The following is a 20197-nucleotide window of genomic DNA, read 5'->3' on the forward strand; positions in this document are numbered from 1 at the left end:
TGCTGGAAACGATCAGTGAAACAGAAGAGTTCCTTTTAGAGAAATATTATTAAAAAACGTATACTGTCATCAAAGATTCTGTTATAAACACATGTGTGTGTGTGTGTGTGTGTGTGTGTGTGTGTTTGATATAATTTAAGGAAATAATATAGTATTAGCATAGAAAAGCTATTACTCTCTTACTTTCGCTCTTTCTTTTCGCTCTGAGTCCCCCAGGGCTCTGTACTAGGACCTCTTCTCTTTGCCATGTACACCACCTCACTAGGTGAGATCCTTCGATCACATGGCTTCTCCTACCACTGCTACGCCGACGACACCCAGCTCTATCTGTCCTTCCCGCAGGGTGACCTCACAGTCTCTGCATGAATCTCGGACTGTCTCTGACATATCAACATGGATGAAATCCCACCATCTCAACTCAACCTCTCTAAAACTGAACTACTCGTCATCCCAGCGAAACCATCCATACGGCACAAACTCTCAATCCAAAATGATTCCGTCTCTGGCTCCTTCAAAGGCAGTTCGAAACTTGGGTGTTGAGATTGATGACCCTGTTGCTTGTTCATGCCGCTTTGCGCTGTATAACATACAAAAGATCAGACCATACCTAACACAACATGCCACCCAGCTCCCTCCTCGATTACTGCAACGCCCTTCTAACTGGTCTTCCAGCCTGGACTGTGAGACCTCTTCAAACAGTCCAGAATGCAGCAGCGTGTCTGGTCTTCAATCAGCCAAAAAGAGCATGTCACCCCTCTGGCCATTGAGCTCCATTGGCTACCGCTAGCTGCACGCATCAAATTCAAATGGCTAGCACTAGCATACAACGTCTTGGATGGTATGTCTCCCATCTCCCTGAATCCTCTTGTAAAGGCTTTCATCACGGCCCGGCCGCTCCGGTCATCAAAGGATGGTCGGCTAGCCGTGCCTACACCACGCTCAGGACAATCCAGGCTCTTCATGCGTCATTCCACAGATGTGGAATGACCTACCAAGCTCTACCAGAACAGCGGCTTCCTTGTTGATTTTCAAGAAACTCCTGAAGACCCTGCTCTTCTAAACTAGCACCCGTCCCCCACTCTACTGTCCACTCCATGTTCACTTCCCTCTAGGATTCATCATGCTGCCTCACTGGGACTGATTAGTGTTTGTAGTTAGCCTCAAGGGCAACCTGCTGCTTCATTATCACCTGTAAGGTGGACAAAAGCGTCTGCTACATACGTTAGCATATTCTCACACACTTCTTATCATAAGCACAAAGACCAATGTGTGCAATTCAAGAGCCCTCAAAATAATCACTGATTTAATTTAATCACTTGGAGGAGCAGCAAAGGTTAAAGGTGAGACATTGAGACTGTTAACAGGACAATTGTCTCTGGAGGAGAGCAGATTGTCCTGCTCAGGTCGGCTCACAGGAAACCCGGTGACCTCGTTGGTCGTGGGCCAACTGGGCCCTGATAGCGCTTCTGTGTGTGTGTGTGTGTGTGTGAGAGAGAGAGAGAGAATCCACTAAGTGGATAAATGGAGTGATGCCGGTTTGCTAACATAGATTATTTCAGTTTTAAATGAAGTGAAGAGTCATCAATAAAAAATGAATCCCCAATTATTGAATCAACATATTGTTAGGTTTTTTAGTTCTCAGGTTTTATCACCTTTGACCATGAAAACCCTGAAATATCCGGAGTTTTTCATCTGAAAGGGGCAGAGCTGAGCTGCTTGTTGATAATGAGTGAGTGAATGAGTGAGTGATGCTGGGGTGAAACTGATGTCCCCCGCCTCTCGCTCAGTGACTGCTGGAGTCACCAGCTCTCTGCATTTCTCCTGAGGAAGCAGCTGCTTAGCCGTCCACATATCCTAACGTATGAGAGGAGAAACGTCAGAACCGGTTTTCAGACACCTGATGCTGAACGGAGGACCGACTAAACACCCACTGCAGCAAAGTTGTGGAACACTCACTGAATCAGTACATCTGCAGCGGGCTCTACAGATGCACCGTTTCCAGGAACTAGAAAGCCGCATCACAGCTGAGCTTATTTCCTGATGTGTGGGCATCTCTCCTCTGATTGGCTAAAGCAACACGACTCTACCACTGACTCTGTTTGCTCTGCAACGCTGATGTTTTATCTCCACAAATAACACAAGCCTGGAGGAGTTCTGCTGTGTGGTGGAATTGCTAATGCTAACGGTTAGCTTCTACTAGCAGAGACGTTCTCTGCTGTTTCCTGGACGCTAAACCAACAACAGCCTTCCCCGTCGTGTGTCCAGATGGGTGAGTCCATGAATGAAAGTGACAGTGTGACGTAGCTCTGTCAGGATTTTCTATCCTAGAGTTTCACCGTCTGTTTTCTACCAGAAGCTACTGCAGGAGATAGGTGTAGGAGACTATTTTCATGTTTAGCCTGCATAAAACACACAGAGTGACCAGTTAGAATCAGAACCACACCTTTAATATCTGGTGTTTCTCCAGACGAGCAGAGTGACGGACGGCACTGATCCGTTTACGTCTGCTGGTCGATGGACAGTTTCTGTTTCCTGATAATTGCTGTGTGATTTGTGCGACTGATCCCAAGGAGGCAATTATTTGGGTCTGATCGAGTAGATAAAAGCGCAACACTCAACGAATCCAGTCGAGCTTTTATTTCTGCTTCAGGTTTGTTAACAAGCCCCTCGGGAGAAGCTTCTATCAGAATCAAATCATGCATGAAGGATCTGTCAACCGCATCTATGGAGCACCGAGCTGTGATCTGAAACCCCAAACAGGAAGTAACAGATGAAGATAAATCAGAGAACGAACCCGACTCAAAAACGAATCAAGAACCTTCCAAGACTGTGCACGAGGTCGCCACCACCACCACTAATTATTATTATTATTATTATTATTATTATTATAGGAGCCTCTAGAATCACAAAGATGTTTTTTGATGATTCCACGCAGCTTTTCCGGAAATACGCTGCTCTGGGCGGCTGCATGTTGGAGTAGCTCTGTTGACTATATGTGGGTTTTGCCTTTTCTTGGGCATTTTCTCTTCTAGTTTCTCAAGAAAAACTGTATTTTTTGGACACTTTACTTTTCTGTTTCTGGTGTTGTGAAGCTTGGAGGATTTTTGCTGCTATTTTTTAGCTTTTTCACTTTTTGAGCATTTGTTATGATGCGTAACCATGGCAACAAGCTGGTTTACAATCGGGAGCAGCCGATTAACATTGGAAAGGCTGAAATAATACCTCAACTGAAGCCACAAAATCCCAAATGAGCTAAAACGCAAGAAGCGTGGGTGCAGAGCGGGAGCAAAACGGAGACAGAGAAAGAAGAAATTCAAACCATCTCTTCCATCGATCATAATGGGCAATGTGAGATCACTGGCCAACAAGATGGAGGAACTTCAAGCCCTTTCAAGGACTCAGCCAGAGTTTCGGCAGTTTCGGAACCGCTGGAGGAGATAATGCAAAGAAGGATTCTCCAGAGAATCAAGAAAATGATGGACAACCCTGAGCGTTCTCTTCACAACACTGTCCAACAACGGAAGAGTGTCTTCAGTCAGAGGCTTCTTCAGTTTGGCTGCAACACTGACCGCTACTGGAGATCCTTCCTGCCAACAGCCATCGTAATATACAACAACTCTTTGATGACTTGATTATTATTATTATTATTATTATTCTGAGCTACTACAGCAAATAATTTCCCTCTGGGATTAATAAAGTATTTTTGAATTGAATTGAATCAACATTTGACATTTACAGATGTTTTAATCTTGTTGCGTCCTTCTGGCCGTCTAGGTGGGAGAGGGAATAAATAGTGAAAATAAATCAAACAAGTGGAGCTCTGTACAGTGTTTTATAATAATAAAGTGTCAAATTCAAAGTGTTAATTGTACAAAACCAGAATAGACAGGAATACAAAAGGGATCTGAACAGGATGCAGACAGTCGAAGCAGAGATCAGAAATAAAAGCTGATTTCTCTGTGAACTTTCTCTTTAATAAGGATTTGCTGGTGGATACAGCAGCAGGTATCAGTCTGATACTACGGTCGAGTATACTTGTAAAGTAGTCTGATTCCACAGAACTGATACTGCTGCTGAGGTCCTCTGGAGAAGCTGGAGTAACATTCAGTAAAACCCCCTGAGTTTCATTCTCAGGTGTAAATGCCTCAGCTTCTCCGAGTTTGATTAAAAACCTGCCTTTCAGAAATGGACAACAGTGACCAACGACGTGAGATAGGACGCAGCTGTAGCAAAGCGCAGAAAGGATTAACCAATAAGAACACGCCATACCAACTTTATTTCTATAGCACAATTTAAGACACGGCGTGAGAGCTGACCAAGGTGCTGAACAGGCAGGATCGATTAAAACAATAAGAAGATAAAACACGTCAATAAAAACTATAAAATCATAATACGATAACATTCTCATGCTCAACACAGCATGAATGAATGAATTGAGGGTCATAAGTATAAGAAACAAATCCTGGCCCCATTAGCTGTTGATGATTCTTGATTAAAGGTTGCGTTTGCTAGAAGGAAACATCATAAAAAGCTGCTGCACATCTGAACTAAATAAAGCAAAGACCCGGGTCGTATTTCCAGGTTTGTACCTGGACCTGGGTGGGGGCGAGGCCGGTCATCAGCCACGTGTCAGTGGGGGCGATTGTGTGAGAGGGTGCGTGCTGCCAGTGACCGAGCTGGTGGGATAATCTCCGCCAGCTAATGCCTTAAGCGGGGCTGAAATCTACCAGACCAGACGACGGGCTCGAGAGGCTGGAATATGGATGTGAGACAAAATATTTCTCTTCATGTTTAAGCAAATATGACAGAAATCGGACATTTCTAAGTGGAAGACGAGACTGGAAATGAGGCCACGGCGTGCGTTTGTGGGAAAACAACGCTCACGTGATGAATTACTGACGGGATTAAATCTGCAGCATCAGAATGATTGCGTAACACATCTGTGACGTCTGAAAGCATCGAAAAGTCACACAATCAACACTGGTTTAGAATGAGAAACATCTGTCTGATGGACACAAAGGACTTCATTACTGTGTTCATATTTAACACAGGAGAAGCTTCCAGTCAGCACTCCAAAGTGCTTTCCACTACAGTGATTCATTCATCCATTCACCCTTCAGAGGGAGGCAACCAGGAGGCGTCCTGGTCAGACCCTGGAGGAACCTCAGTCGACTCTTTCTGAAGAGGAGGAGCAGCGACTTTCCCCAGATGAAGGTGCTTCTCACCTCATCTCAGAGGCTGAGCCCTACACAGGAAGATCCTTCCAGGTGTTTGGATTTGGGATCACGAGCCAGATGTCAGACCCCTAACAGAGGGTTGGAATAGACCAGTGAACCCAGAGAGTTCCCCTCCAGCTCAGCATACCTAATGAACCTCTGTCTAGAGGTGTCAGGGTCAAAGGACCCGGGTTGGGACATCCCTGGTGACACAGGAGCAGCCACCCCATGTGCTCAGCAGGCAGACAGGAGTAGACGAGAGCAGAGTCATTACAAGAAGCAGACTGGGGATCTATTTTTAGCTTTAAATGGGTGAGTTTGAGCCTGCAGCGTGTGCAGCGTGTGCCGGGCGGAAACCCGGTGAATTAACACCCTCTCACTCCCATTAGACCTGGTTCCTGTTGAGCAGCACGCTCAGGTGTGTTTCAGCTGTTTACGCACAATAACACAAGTAAAGCATCAATATCAGTAGTAGTTAGAGTGAGTTTTTGTTCTTTAGTATTTTCCTTTCCTGGTTTAGCCAGCTTTGTTGTACTGTGTAACTTTGCTCATGTCGTTTCCTGTCTCCTTGTTCGTTCCAGTTAGACTTTTATTTTACATTAAAGCAGCAATCTGGAGTTTTCTACTTTCAGAAACGATGTATGATTTTACAGAAATCCGTAAAAGTGATGTTCTCATCAACATGCCTCCATCTAGAAGGCTAGGTTATCCTGAGTTATCTCTGTAGTTATGCTGCTATAGGCTTAGACTGCTGGAGGACACACTGACCACTTTTCACACTCGACTACTTTCTTCTACAATCTGCTCTTTAACAGTATCATTTCCTGCTATTTCAGCTGTTAACTTTATTTTTTCTCTAAGTGTTTTTCTCCCCAGAAGAAGCTACAGTGATGTTCTGCTGAGCTGTGGTGGCCTCATGGAGGGGGCTATCGTCTAGCACACTGCTGCTAACCACTTAAACATTCTCCCTCTCCTGATAATAACTTTTTGCTTTCCTTGACGTTGGATGTGCTACTACTAGTTTACCCGTTTAACAATAGATTCACTAGGATAAATACAATAAAGTTTATCTCTCGCCTAATAGAATATTTACTAAGCAATCACGGTGTAACCATGGACACATTGCATGGTGTGTGTGTGTGTGTGCGTGTGCGTGTGCGTGTGCGTGTGCGTGTGCGTGTGTGTGTGTGTGTGTGTGTGTGTGTGTGTGTGTGTGTGTGTGTGTGTGTGTGTGTGTGTGTGTGTGTGTGCTCTGTCTTCTCCATCCCCAGTGAGTCGTGGTGGATGGCTGCTTCTACTGAGCCACGATCCTACGGAGGTTTCTTCCTGTTAAAAGGGAGTTTTCCTCTCCACTGTCGCTGCATGCTTGCTTAGTATGAGGATTGCTGTAAAGACTTGATGCAATTTGCTGGGTTCCTTATGTAGGAAACATTATTTCTGATTGGCTTAATGAACTGACCTGAATTGGAATGTTTATTATGTGAAGTGCCTTGAGACGACTCTTGTGATTTGGCGCTTTATAAATAAAATTGAATTGAATTGAATCATGTACTGTGATATAATGTAAGTTATTCGTCTTTTAATTTATTTTTTTTTGCTAAGCACACCCCCGCCACGCAGAGCTACGTGCAACAGGAAACTGAGCGCCGACCAGAACTAACCAATAGCATTAGACTATCGCTTACATGCTCGGCCTGATGCAGAGTTGATGAACTTTTCACGGACAAGCAAGTCTCTAAAATATAAATATATGAAAACACAACATGACATAAGAATAGTACTCGTAAAACAACATGTTTGAGCTGTTTTTCAGCTACAGAAGCACATTTATAAACAAAAACGTGAAGTCGCCATCTTAAAAAAATGGATCAACCAACTATTGGGGTGTTTCTCAAAGCCAAGGAGCCTCGCCTTGATGTCTTGGCCCCGCCCCGGTTGCCTAGGAGATACGTCATCAGGAGCCACCAAGACATGTTTCAATGTTCATGTTCTACCATGGCGTGTGTTCTCCGTTTGTTAGCTGTTGAGCGAGCTGAGCAAGGATACACGGGATGTAGGGCGGGGCGATACGGCCTAAAATCAATATCACGATATATTGGGGATTTCACCTTGATAACGATAAATGGACGATAACTACCGGTATGCAGAAACAAAAGTCACATGTATCACGTTGAGTCACATTTTTACGTGACTCAAGGTGCTACAGCTTCTTAAAGGGACAGGACCGTCGCCAACCTACACACATCTTTTCCTTTTTGTATTATCAGATTTATTGACATGGGACAATTATCTTGATAGGAGTCAAAAATTTCAATAACGATAAATTTTCTATTTATTGGCCAGCCCTAACAGGGGGTGTGTTGTAGCCTAGCCTTGGTCAAAAGTTACCCAGAATACACCGCAGTATTTTCAAAAGGATGGCGGATCTGAAGCCGGCAGCTACTTCTGGGGCAAACCTCAAGTTTAAAAGTAAGTCAGCTAATTTAAAATGTTTTTATTTAGATCCAAAGAAGTTATCTATGGTTGGTTAGTTGCTTAGTAGTTGCAGCTTCGGTGTCTAGTTGCTTTAACTCATAATGTCTTATTTAGATTTTGTTTATACGTTCCTTTTATGGATGTTGCTGAAAAACGACGGTGAATTTCTGAAGACTTGAGTGAAAAGCAGCTGAGGGTTTTATCCTCTGGAGAATTGGTCCAGCTGGCTGAAGTCGCCATGGAAGCCAAACAGTATACCTCATTTCTACGAAAATCTTATTTAATCGGTTTTACGGGGGCGACGGTGGCACAGGAGTTAGGTGCTCGCCCCGTAATCGGAAGGTTGCAGGTTCGAGCCCCGTTCAGTCTGGCGCTGTCGTTGTGTCCTTGGGCAAGACACTAAACCCACCTGCCTGCTAGTCTTGGTCGGAGGAACCGGTGGCGCCTCTGCCAGAGCGCCCCAGGGCAGCTGCAGCTACACTGTAGCTCATCCCAACCAGCATGTGAATGGGTGAATGACCGATTGTATTGTAAAGCACCTTGGGGGGTTCCAGGACTCTAGAAGGCGCTAAATCAAATGCAGGCCAGTTACCATTTACAACTCTTTTTTTTCTGGAAACCGGATGTTTCTGCATTTCAACTTATTTCCCTAAGTTTTAACATTATCTGGAAACAGCGACTCAGCATCTCTCGGCTCAGTTTGACTTTTTCCAGCATTTAGAATATTTCACATTTTAACTTTTCTGAACGTTTCTACTTTTGCTTTACGTAAGCTCCACACCACACCCTCGCCTTCTGTTTGTCACCAAAGCTTCCTGGTAAAATAGATTTGTCTCCCTGCTGTCTGAATGCCGCAATGCAATAATGAGCTAATTAAAGGGAGAAGCCTGAAGAAGTCCAGGCGTTATCTGCTGGGAGGGGGGCCAGGTCACATGACCACATGTTCGCTGGCTGCAAAAGCACAAAGCTCTCCATCTTCCACCTGGTTTTGAAGTCAGCAACAGAAAGGAAAACATAAAACTAAAAAGCTAACTAAACTTTGTTTCTAGGATTGTTGTTTGGTGTAAATTTTACAGCCATGAGACAATCACAGATTCAGACTTTAACATCAATAAAAAGGCAACTGAAACCAACACCAGGCCACCGACTCCTCAAACACCACCAACGCACCAGAGCCATCAGAACAAATATGTCGCAATTAGATGAAGGTGTGAGGATTTAACAGAACATCAGGGCCTACAGCTGACTAAGAAGAATAAAAACAGACCACCTTTAGTCTCAACTCGTCTATTGAACTTAAAAAATGCCCTGAATGAGGAAATCGTTTCATTTTGGACTGGTTCGTACGAGATCCACTGCAAGTTTAACGTGTGATGTTTGTGACCGAGCTGGGTTTCTCATTGGTGAGGAGGTTTTTAGTTCTGGGGTGTTTTTCTACCTGTGTGATGCAGACAAGTACAGGTGTGAGGAGGTGTCTGCAGACACTTGCTGTAAAGTACCCTAAAAATTAATTGGGATGTTAGAAAAGCACCGATTTCGAGAAGCGATACCATTGTCTGGTTTTTATACAGCTGACCTGCTGATTCCAACTTTGTACAATTCTGATTTAGTTTAAAGATTTAACAGTGAGTACTTATCAAACCACGTCTGGCCTTAAAGTGTCCAGATGGAACATCAGGATTAGCACCTTCATCAGAAACTTGCCAAAACCAGTCCTATACACGTCTGCTGGCCCCTGGTAGAGGATCTGCAGAGGGGCTCATTTTATTTCTGTATTATCGTATTTTAAAGAGACAATGTGTAGTTTTTACCATTAATCTCTGGAAATATTGATCAGAATATTGTTGAAAATGAATAAAATTATGTCCAGTTATTGTAACATATAACCATAAAAATCAGGTCTAAAGTACAAAATGTGCTGATCTAGCGTCTTTGAGAGACGCCATATTGGATGCCATGTTTCCTTCTGGCCGGCTCAGGGTCCTGGGCCCGTCGATGACGCAACACTAGACTATTGGCTGGACGTACGACTTACAAGAGTTACGTTACCACGTTCAAAAACAGGCTGCAATGTCACTTACACGCTAGCATCAACGCCACTCCGCTCTGCCCACCCCAGCCTGGTCGTGTTCGTTCCACACTCCCTTAAGAATGCACATGGGCAGCCTGTGATGTCATGAGCGCAGCACGCAGCATGGTAGAACGCAGTGGCGGTTCTACATGGAATTACTCCCCGGGCGAGGCCCCCTTTGAGCGCCCCCCCCCAACAGCCCCCACCACCACCACACCGCCCCACCTGCACGAACACACGTTTTCTACAAACAGGCATGTTTTATTAGAACGACTATTGAACATTCATTTTTCTAAGTTGCACATGTTTACATTAATTACTATGAAGTTGTCAGAATGTACAGGTGCTGGCCAGTAAATTAGAATATCATCAAAAGGTTGAAAATATTTCAGTAATTCCATTCAAAACGTGAAACTTGTACATTATATTCATGCAATGCACACAGACCAATGTATTTCCGATGTTTATTACGTTTAATTTTGATATTTATAGGTGACAACCAATGAAAACATCAAATCTGGTATCTCAGAAAATTAGAATATTCTAAAGGCCAATGAAAAAATGTTTGTTTCTCTAATGTTGGCCAACTGAAAAGAATGAACATGAAAAGAATGTGCATGTATAGCACTCAATACTTAGTCGGGGCTCCTTTTGCCTCAATAACTGCAGTAATGCGGCGTGGCATGGACTCGATCAGTCTGTGGCACTGCTCAGGTGTTATGAGAGCCCAGGTTGCTCTGATAGTCGTCTTCAGCTCCTCTGCATTGTTGGGTCTAGCGTATTGCATCCTCCGCTTCACAATACCCCATAGATTTTCTATGGGGTTAAGGTCAGGCGAGTTTGCTGGCCAATCAAGGACAGGGATACCATGGTCCTTGAACCAGGTGCTGGTGGTTTTGGCACTGTGTGCAGGTGCCAAGTCCTGTTGAAAGGTGAAGTCTGCATCCCCATAAAGTTGGTCAGCAGCAGGAAGCATGAAGTGCTCTAAAACTTCCTGGTAGACGGCTGCATTGACCCTGGACCTCAGGAAACAGAGTGGGCCAACACCGGCAGATGACATGGCACCCCACACCATCACTGACGGTGGAAACTTTACACTGGACCTCATGCAACATGGATTCTGTGCTTCTCCGCTCTTCCTCCAGACTCTGGGTCCTTGATTTCCAAAGGAAATGCAGAACTTGCTTTCATCAGAAAACATAACTTTGGACCACTCAGCATCAGTCCAGTCCTTTTTGTCCTTGGCCCAGGCGAGACGCTTCTTGCGCTGTTTCTTGTTCAAGAGTGGCTTGACACACGGAATGCGACACCTGAATCCCATGTCTTTCATGAGTCTCCTCGTGGTGGTTCTTGAAGCGCTGACTCCAGCTGCAGTCCACTCTTTGTGGATCTCCCCCACATTTTTGAATGGGTTTGTCGTCACAATTCTCTGCAGGGTGCGGTTATCCCTAGAGCTTGTACACTTTTTTCTACCACATTCTTTCCGTCCCTTCGCCTGTCTGTTAATGTGCTTGGACACAGAGCTCTGCGAACAGCCAGCTTCTTTAGCAATCACGTTTTGTGTCTTGCCCTCCTTGTGCAAGGTGTCAATGATTGTCTTTTGGACAGCTGTTAAGTCAGAAGTCTTCCCCATGATTGTGGTGCCTTCAAAACAAGACTGAGGGACCTTTTAAAGGCCTTTGCAGGTGTTTTGAGTAAATCAGCTGATTAGAGTGGCAGCAGGTGTCTTCTATATTCAGCCTTTTCAGAATATTCTAATTTTTTGAGATACCAAATTTGGAGTTTTCACTAGTTGTCACTTATGAATATCAAATTTAAATGTAATGAACATTGGAAATACATTGGTCTGTGTGCATTGCATGAATATAATGTACAAGTTTCACGTTTTGAATGGAATTACGGAAATATTTTCAACCTTTTGATGATATTCTAATTTACTGGCCAGCACCTGTAAAGCAATATACTGTATCAAAATATATAGAATCAAATTTACAAAAACAACTAAACTAACTAAATATTAAGAATATATGCACATAATATATAATAAATATTCTAAATAGCAAAAATATTTAACACATAACAAACTAAAGATAATCACTACAGCACTGCACTTAGAACAGAAAACACAAACTAAAATTAAAACCTATCCTTGATGCAAAGTCATCAATAATGTCATCATATGAAATCTGCTCCCCTACTGAGTGATTGATACTAATCAGAGCCAGGTGAGTGAGCCGCCCCTGAAACATAGGTGACCTCAGGTATGACTTGATCAAGTTTTGAAAAGCTCCTCTCAGCTTGAGCCACAGTGACTGGCAGAGCAGTCCAAAAGTTGGGGTAGATCTCCAATAGATCTTTATCATGATCCATAATATTTTAGAATTGCCTCTGAAATTGTAATTTAAACTGACATAAAAAAACTGTAGACTACCAAAAATGCCAACTTTTACAGAACAAATCATGTAAAAAATAATCAGTGCAGCCATCTGCAATAAATAAACAGGATAGTTAGTGGTGACTGGGGAGTTTTCTTCTGCTTGTAGAGTTGTTTTATTTATTATTATGTGAACATGATCAACATGTGTTTGTTGTTGTTCAGGCAGGCCACAGGCTGCAGCGAGCATTTAACAAATCCTAGTTTGAATCAGTTAAAAACGATTCAAGGAATTTTTTCGAACCATTTGAATATTCGTTTCAATATTTCAGCCCTATTAGCTCTGTTAGCAATTAGTTGACCAAATTTAACCGTTAAAATCCCAGTTAACTGGTTCAAAAAATTGAAAACATGCATCATGAGAGCGAACATACCTTTATCTTTCTCCTCTTTTTTCTTTTTTTTTTCTGAATCGGGCACCTGGTGGTTTTAGCCTTTTTATGTTCATCTCTTCTGTTTGGCTCTTGACTCAATAAGTTTCCTTTAGTCAGGACTAAACAATTTGACCTTGATGGGGGGGTGAACACAAAATCGTTTTGTTTTTCCTTTTTTATTTGGCCATTTCACACAATTCAGAAACACCTGAAAGAATGATAGGCCTGTGTTTATGATATTATGAATGAAATATGGAAGAACATCAAGATGTGATCGACTTTAACCATGTTGATACAGTTGATTCAGCCCCTAGCTCATTTCATTTGGACCCACCCAGAGGTGAATTCTCCCGCCGCACCCCTCCCCTTCCTGTTCTCCATACACACACACACGGTGCACGGAGCGCCTGCAGCTGCAGGGGGCGCCAACTTGCTGTTTCCAATCCAGACACTGTCATATGACAGATAATAGAAAACCTCGGTGCAGCGTAGGTTTCTTTTTTCTTTTTTTTTACTCAGCGCTTGTGCGCCCCTTTTGTGTCATGAAAAAATGCCGCCCCGGGCAACTGCCCTGTCTGCCCGTGCCTAAAACCGCTACTGGTAGAACGTGCTCTAAAGTCTGGGTCCACTTCACTAAATGCAATGGGTGACTGGGAGATGATGACATTGACAATGTTCAACGAGTCATCGTCTTAATCTGCTCCAACAGGTAAAATGTGTAAGATAGTGTTAGCTTGATACTTTAGCTTCTGTTGCTATCAGCTAATGGTGCGTTCGCTTTCCTCTCGGTACTCAAAAATCCCAACTTCTGAGTAGGAAAAATAAACTGTTTGAAAACGAACAGCAAAAGAAATGAAGATACACAATAAATTTAGTCTACAGCAAAGATTTTTGCTTCAGTTTATAAAACTACAAGGACCCACCATCACACAGTTTGTCCAGAGGAGAAAGGAGAGGAAAAGGAGTCCATGGAGCTGGTTTGGTTAGTGGTACACCACAATATAAAAATACAAACAGTTGTGTGGTATCAAAGTTGGTTTTAGTTTCATTTGTAGTTTTTAATACGTGGTCTCCTCATCAGGGTTATTCCAGAGGGATTAGAGGAGGATTAGGGGTCCATGCAGCTGGGTTTTAGGCAGGGGTGGTTAAAGGTTCTCATTTTGTACAACACTACAATGATAAAGTACAAACAGTTGTATGTTATTTATTGTGAAATTTATCAAATATGGTTATATATTGAGAAAAATATGTATTTAAAAAAGACAATTAATTAAACACTCAAAAGTATTAAAATAGGTACCGTTAAGCATTGGTATTGATTCGTAGATACCAGGAATTGGTACCGAATCTATTCAAATGTGAAAGGTACCCATCCCAAATGACATCGGTAGGTGCTGGACCCAGAGCAGATCTGGAAAGTACAGCGGCAGAAAACTACAATCAGCATTGCCTTCTCTTTTTTTTTCTTTTTATTTGATTTATTCAATCAGAAATATAACAAAACATAATATAATCATAAAACATAAAACATTACAATCAAAGTGACTGAAAGCCTCAGGCAGAAGCAAAATGCTTATATTTACGCCAGTCCTTTTTATTATATTATAATATAATAATGCCCTTGTTAAACTGAAATGCCCTCCTCAATTCTGTACCTGGTATAAATATTGTTTTTGTATTCATTTTTAAACAGAATCATAGTAACATATTTCCTTAGTGTCCCCACCATCCTATTCCAGTATCGATGGAATTAACTGAAGGGCCATCAAACTCTGAGGAGTCATGCAGAGTTTGCATGACTTCTGCTCCTCGGGTAACATTTACCATAATGTCTTTTAAACTAGCGACAGTCACGGCGACGGCGACTTCTTCCGGCTCTTTGGAGGGTGCAGACGCTTTTTTCCTCCCTCTCACTCCCAATCTATCCTCAAGGCTCTTTGTCTCTGTGCTGGGTGCACGGCTGCTTCTGCATTTTTTCTGGAAACTGGAAACTCAAATTCACTAAAATGGACCTGGTCAGTTGGTCTCTCAACGTGATTGATAAAATTTTTTCAACAATGAGAACGGGAGAAGGGGCTCCTGGTTGCCCCTCCGGGACAGACCCAGTTGGACACATCATGGACTCCTGGAAACAGTGGAACTTGATTTGTTTATCTCAGCTGTCTGTGGAGGACTCTGAAGACGTGTGGATATTCGTGGTGTTGGTGTCAGGTTTCCTGCTCATTGGTCTTGGAGGCTTCCTGGCTTACCGGAAAATTAACGGGCTGTCGAGGAATATTGGCCTGCTCCGGGAGCTCAGAGATGGTTTGCACCGCGCTGTGAATTCACAGACTCACATAATTGTCGAGATGAATCGTAAGCTTGGAACTTTGGCCGAGATTCATTCATTGGCACCAAAGATGGATGCCAACAAGGATAGAGTGGATGAATCAGCACGGATTAGGATTGATTAATGTCCATTATTGGGATTTTGAGAGGTTGAGGACCAAGGAACTCTAAGACAGAGAGGAGATTATCTCTGTAACTGTGAGGCTCCAATGAATACTCCCCCCTCAGAAGAAATGTGGAATGTGCCATCTCGATGGCAACTCTGTCTCCTATCCCAGCCTGGGCGGGAATGCCGCCGAATTGTTCCAGGAGTCACTGCAACCCTCAATGACCTCCTCCCCCATCCAGACTGAGGTAATGTGCGCTGCTTGTAGTGGCTGCAGGAACTGATGTGTGGATAGTCCCAAACCCACCACCCCACCTAGTGGACACTTATGTTGTGTGTTGTCTGAAGTCTGTTGCATATCTCTGTCTGAGGTGTTTGCAGAGCTAAGCTGCCCTCCTAGTGGAGGGTAACTCTGAAGTGCCTTTTTTCCCCCTCCACCTGAACCAATCCTCATGCAACCCTCTTATCTCTATTAAGGTAGCACGACTCAGGGTTGCAAATGACCCGTCACCAATTCTAGTCATGTGTCTTGCCCATGTATGTCTGATCTCTGAATTGTGTGTACTGAAACTCAAATTTCCCTCTGGGATTAATAAAGTATCTTGAATTTGAATTGAATAAAGCTACCCTGAAACGTACGTCCGGCCTCCTAGCACCCGGAAACTACACACATGCCACCTAAAGTTAAGAGTGCCGTCTTGTTCTGGTTTGTTTACGGCAGGTTCTCGGATTGGATAGTTACATTTGCAGTTGACAGGACGCTGACCAATCAGGTGATAGGTCTTCAGCTAAAATAGTAATTGTTTACATTTTAAAGTCACGAGCCGGTAAGAGAAATTTTACTAGATTTTTTTTTACTAAAACTAAACTTTTTACAAACAAATTCTTATCTGGAGGCATGAAGTTGAATGTCTCAGGCTTTTTTTTGTGTGACAAATTTGACCCCAAACTGCGCCGTCTGACGCTCAGGCAGAAAAACTTAGACTTGAGTTTGCGCCCACAGAAAAGTAGAGGTTTTGAAATGCAGATGCTGCTGCACGCGAACTTTAATCCTTCCGGATTTAGCCTGGTTTGTGCATTTCAGCCTTGCAACCCATTTTGGAAAATGGGATCAAATTTAGAAAACCTAGAGCTTTGTTAGATCCGAAATACCAACAAATAACACATAATTACTTTTATTTGGCTAAATTATTAAGGTTTTAATTTCAGAATTGCCAAAAGGAGAATCATGAGGAGCCAGCAGATTAAGCTGATCCCTAATCTGAAACAAGGACGTGACTTTATTGTGGAAACAAAGGAAAGGAAAGAAAAGGAAGTTCTCCATCCCACATGATGGACACACAGGACTGCAACAGCAGCAGATGGCTTGGGGATTATTCTCCCTCCCCCTCCTCCTCCTCCACCCCATTCCCACACCGGCCACTGAAGCTTTACTCGCTCCTCCGAGGCCAGCTCGACGTGCCGGGCCGGCGGTGCATCGACCTGAACCGTCCTCACCTGTAGCATCTGCTGGCCTACATTAGTTCCTCATCACCTGCATGAATCCAAACGAGGAAAAAGCACCTTAAATGAGTCACGGCTCTCAGGAAACCAGAAAGTCACCCTGCTGGTTTCAGTCTGCAGGACACAGTCTGATCTTACATCAGGTAGATCACAGGTAAGGAAACGCTCATAAACAAGACACGCGTTTCAAGTTGGTTCCGCTCATTTCCAGCAGCAGGTGACTATGTAATATAAATCTGGGGAGGAGAGGGGAATCCGGTCTGTCGGGGCCGCTATGCTGCATGTTTTAGTTGTTTCCCTGCTTTAACACACCTGTTAAATCAGCAGGCGATTAACCTCTGCAGAGCTGCTGAACACGTGATTCAACTACTGAATAAAGGAGCAGGGAAACAACTAAAACATGCAGGATAGCTGTCCTCGAAGACCAGAGTTTACCACCCGGTAAAAATGTTAGGTTTACATCATTCCGCTTCATTTACCAAACAACGTTGTGGATTTAAGTTCAAATTTCTGCATTTTTAGATCCAATCTGTGGGAAAATGCTTCCATTTCTGTTTAATCCTCATCTTTCTTGGGTTTAATAAACAGAAACGTCTGTTTTCCACAGAATGGGAGGAGGAAACAGGAGTGGAGTTTTCCTGCTGTTCAAGTGTCTCTCACAGCAGGAGAGCCAACGGCTGGTCGGAGCTGAGCCAAGACCAAGGTGGACTCCCGTCATCAGGAATCCGCTCCGTTGTCTCCCAGCGGATCCCAGAAATGTGACTTTATAAACCTTCACGCCACAAACGTCCCCTTACGTCCGTAAAGTCTGGGTGCATCCTACCACTCCTGGTCGGAAGCAACCACAGAATCCACGGAAACAGTAACAATGAGCCGATCTGCAACCGATTTGAAAAGGAGTAAAAACCTCCCTTTGCTTCTGAGCAGGTTTGTGACCTCGCCTAACGAGAAGCAACTCTTTACTGTGCAGCTAAAAAAAACCTCCAGATGTATGGAGCCGTGATGTTTGTTAGTGAGGAGCTGGAGAATGTGGTAAATATGTAAACAAGTCGTAAAGGTGGTGCCGAGCGGATCTAGATCCAGTTGATTTTATTCCTGTTCAACTGGAATTCACCCAAACAGCACAGCAGCAATTCTCCTCCTAAACCGCCACATGGATGGAGCACAGATTTGAACAACACACTCATTAGAGTAACACTCAGCAGTGTGTTAGTGTTGCTTCCTAAGGAAACGGAGTCATTTCTACAAACAAGCTATGTTTGTACAACTCTGCACACTCAGCAGCAGCGTCAAGGCAGCGTGAAACACGCCTGGATTTCTCTTCCAGCGAAGAAACCAGATGACTTTCTGTAATTCCACTCGTCTGAGCCCAGCTGTGCTTCACATCTCATCCCCATCTCATCACCCCCTAACAAAAGAGTTTGGTGGTGGCCTCGCACGCCTGGAGCAGAACAGAGTCACAAAGATGAGGGGGAAATAAATCATCCTGCAAAAGCAGAGAGAGGGAGCTGAGGGCACACCTGGCCAGGAGACCCCCCCCACACACACACACACACACACACACACACCTGCTGCTGCGAATCAGTTTCACTCCAACAGCCGCAGATCAGTCGTTGGGCTTCCTTGGCAATGAGTTTGGGGAGCGAGAGAAACGTGTGTGTGTGTGTGTGTGTGTGTGTGTGTGTGTGTGTGTGTGTGTGTGTGGTCCAGTTTGACCCGGTGCCTGCAGCTCAGGAGCTTCTCAGAGTCAGACAGCAACAGTTTGGGGGGTTTAGTCTGATCTCTTGAGTTTAAATAACTGAAAGGAACACATTATATTTAAAATATCCCAACATTAAAGGAGAGTTTAGCATGTTAAAGAAATGTTTTCATTCCTGTAGCAGCCGAGTGGGTCAGGGTTAGGGTTTAATTCAGGTGTGTTCCGGTTCTGACCCACTTGAGTTGGACTTGTTTTGTGATTCCTGCATCAAGCCTGAGTTTAAACAAGGCAAACAGCTTTCTGGTCACTCTGAAAATCTGTGAACATCAGCATCTCAGCCCAATCCAGGAGACTGCATACAACATGGTAACTTTAAATAGTTTCATAAACAAAATCAAGAATAATTCACGCTGTCAGAAGAAAGTGAGCCCGCGGTGCTTCCGGAGAGGCAGGGCGGGATGAGAGCGCATACCTCGGACGCACAGGAGCGACATCTCCGCCGGGTTAGGTGCAACAGTTCTTCAGTGAGTTTAAAAACCCGTTTCCGGTCGCTTGATCTGTCCACAAATGTCATTTACATCCGGTTTCATCTCAAGAAACAAGAACATAAAAATAAAGACGCGCTAATCCAGGCGCCCGGAGAGTTGGAGCGTCACCGGCACAAACCGACTGAAATCCGCCAGAGCTGAAAGGCTCCCGTGCTGCGTTCATGGACCAAACTCGACGTGGGAATTTGGAAACACAAACGAGAATTACGATGTAGAACCACGAACAAGTTCTGGATGACAGTGGGATTATTATTTTAAACCTTTAATTCTGGACTTTATAGTAAGTTTGCAAGGTTAGGGTTACCCGGAAGCTCGGGTCATCTTTAAAATGGTACATAACTGTATATATAGCAGCTACCCCTGGATTAGTCATTGCACCCCCAAGTAAATATTTTTTTACAATTTAATTTTAATTTAACGTGTGGCAGTGGCGGCTCCAGAAATGTTTTTCTGCAGGTGCTATGAAGGAGCTAGTCTTTTTATTGAGGGTGCTATGAAGGAAGTGGTCATGCGTACCTTTTGTTCTCTAAAACACCTTCAACACTAGCAGATACACATGCGTGCACAAAACCTCAACACCACCTGAAACAATCATTAAAATACATCATAAACATATGAACAATCGCTGACTTTTCCATGAAATCATAAACACATACAGGTCAGCCACACAGAAAACCATCTATAGTGTTGCAAGGTTAGCTAACGTTAGTGTTAGCATTTCCAGGGCAAAACCCTGGACTGCTGCGGCGGTTGAGGGTTGACTCTCTTCATCCAGATCCGTAGGTTTTTGTGGGTCTGAGATCACTTCCAAAGATTCATTCGTTCGTGACTGAACCCGTGGAAATGTGGGCAACAAAAACCGATTCATTTTACCACTAGCTCTACCTTTCACTCGTTCACAGGTGGAAAATGAGGTCAAAGGTTAACATCAATTTCCTGTTTTGGTTACAATTTTACTATCTATATGATAATTTACTGATTATTTTTGTTTTGTATGTTAAATATTATCACATCCACACGTTAAATTAAAATTAAATTGTAAAAAAAAATCTAATATTTACTTGGGGGTGCTATGGGGGTGCAATGACTAATCCAGGGGTAGCTATAGCACCCCTAGCGCCCCCCTGGCACCACCACTGACATGTGGATGTGATGATATTTAAGATACAAAACAAAAATAATCAGTAAATTATCATATAGATAGTAAAAACTTAAACCAAAACAGGAAATTGATGTTAACCTTTGACCTCATTCTCCACCTGTGAATGAGTGAAAGGTAGAGCTAGTGGTAAAATGAATCGGTTTTTGTTGCCCACATTTCCACGGGTTCAGTCAGGAACGAATGAATCTTTGGAAGTGATCTCAGACCCACAAAAACCTACGGATCTGGATGAAGAGTCTCAACCCTCACCCGCCGCAGCAGTCAAGGGTTTTGCCGCTAGA

At 43.6% G+C, this 20197-nt stretch overlaps 1 protein-coding gene across 1 annotated transcript in view; it reads right to left on the reverse strand.

Annotated features, from left to right (window-relative positions):
- Positions 1 to 18829, reverse strand: part of LOC139072196 (protein unc-13 homolog B-like) — a 39677-nt gene extending 20848 nt beyond the window's left edge. The window contains exon 1 of the mRNA XM_070555643.1: positions 18679 to 18829. Within this exon, the coding sequence (XP_070411744.1) occupies positions 18679 to 18700 (22 nt within the window). The 5' untranslated portion in view covers positions 18701 to 18829. The remainder of the gene's footprint in view (positions 1 to 18678) is intronic.
- Between the last annotated feature and the right edge of the window lie 1368 nt (positions 18830 to 20197).

Source organism: Nothobranchius furzeri, chromosome 10 (genome assembly GCF_043380555.1).
Source record: "Nothobranchius furzeri strain GRZ-AD chromosome 10, NfurGRZ-RIMD1, whole genome shotgun sequence".
Classification (NCBI taxonomy): domain Eukaryota; kingdom Metazoa; phylum Chordata; class Actinopteri; order Cyprinodontiformes; family Nothobranchiidae; genus Nothobranchius; species Nothobranchius furzeri.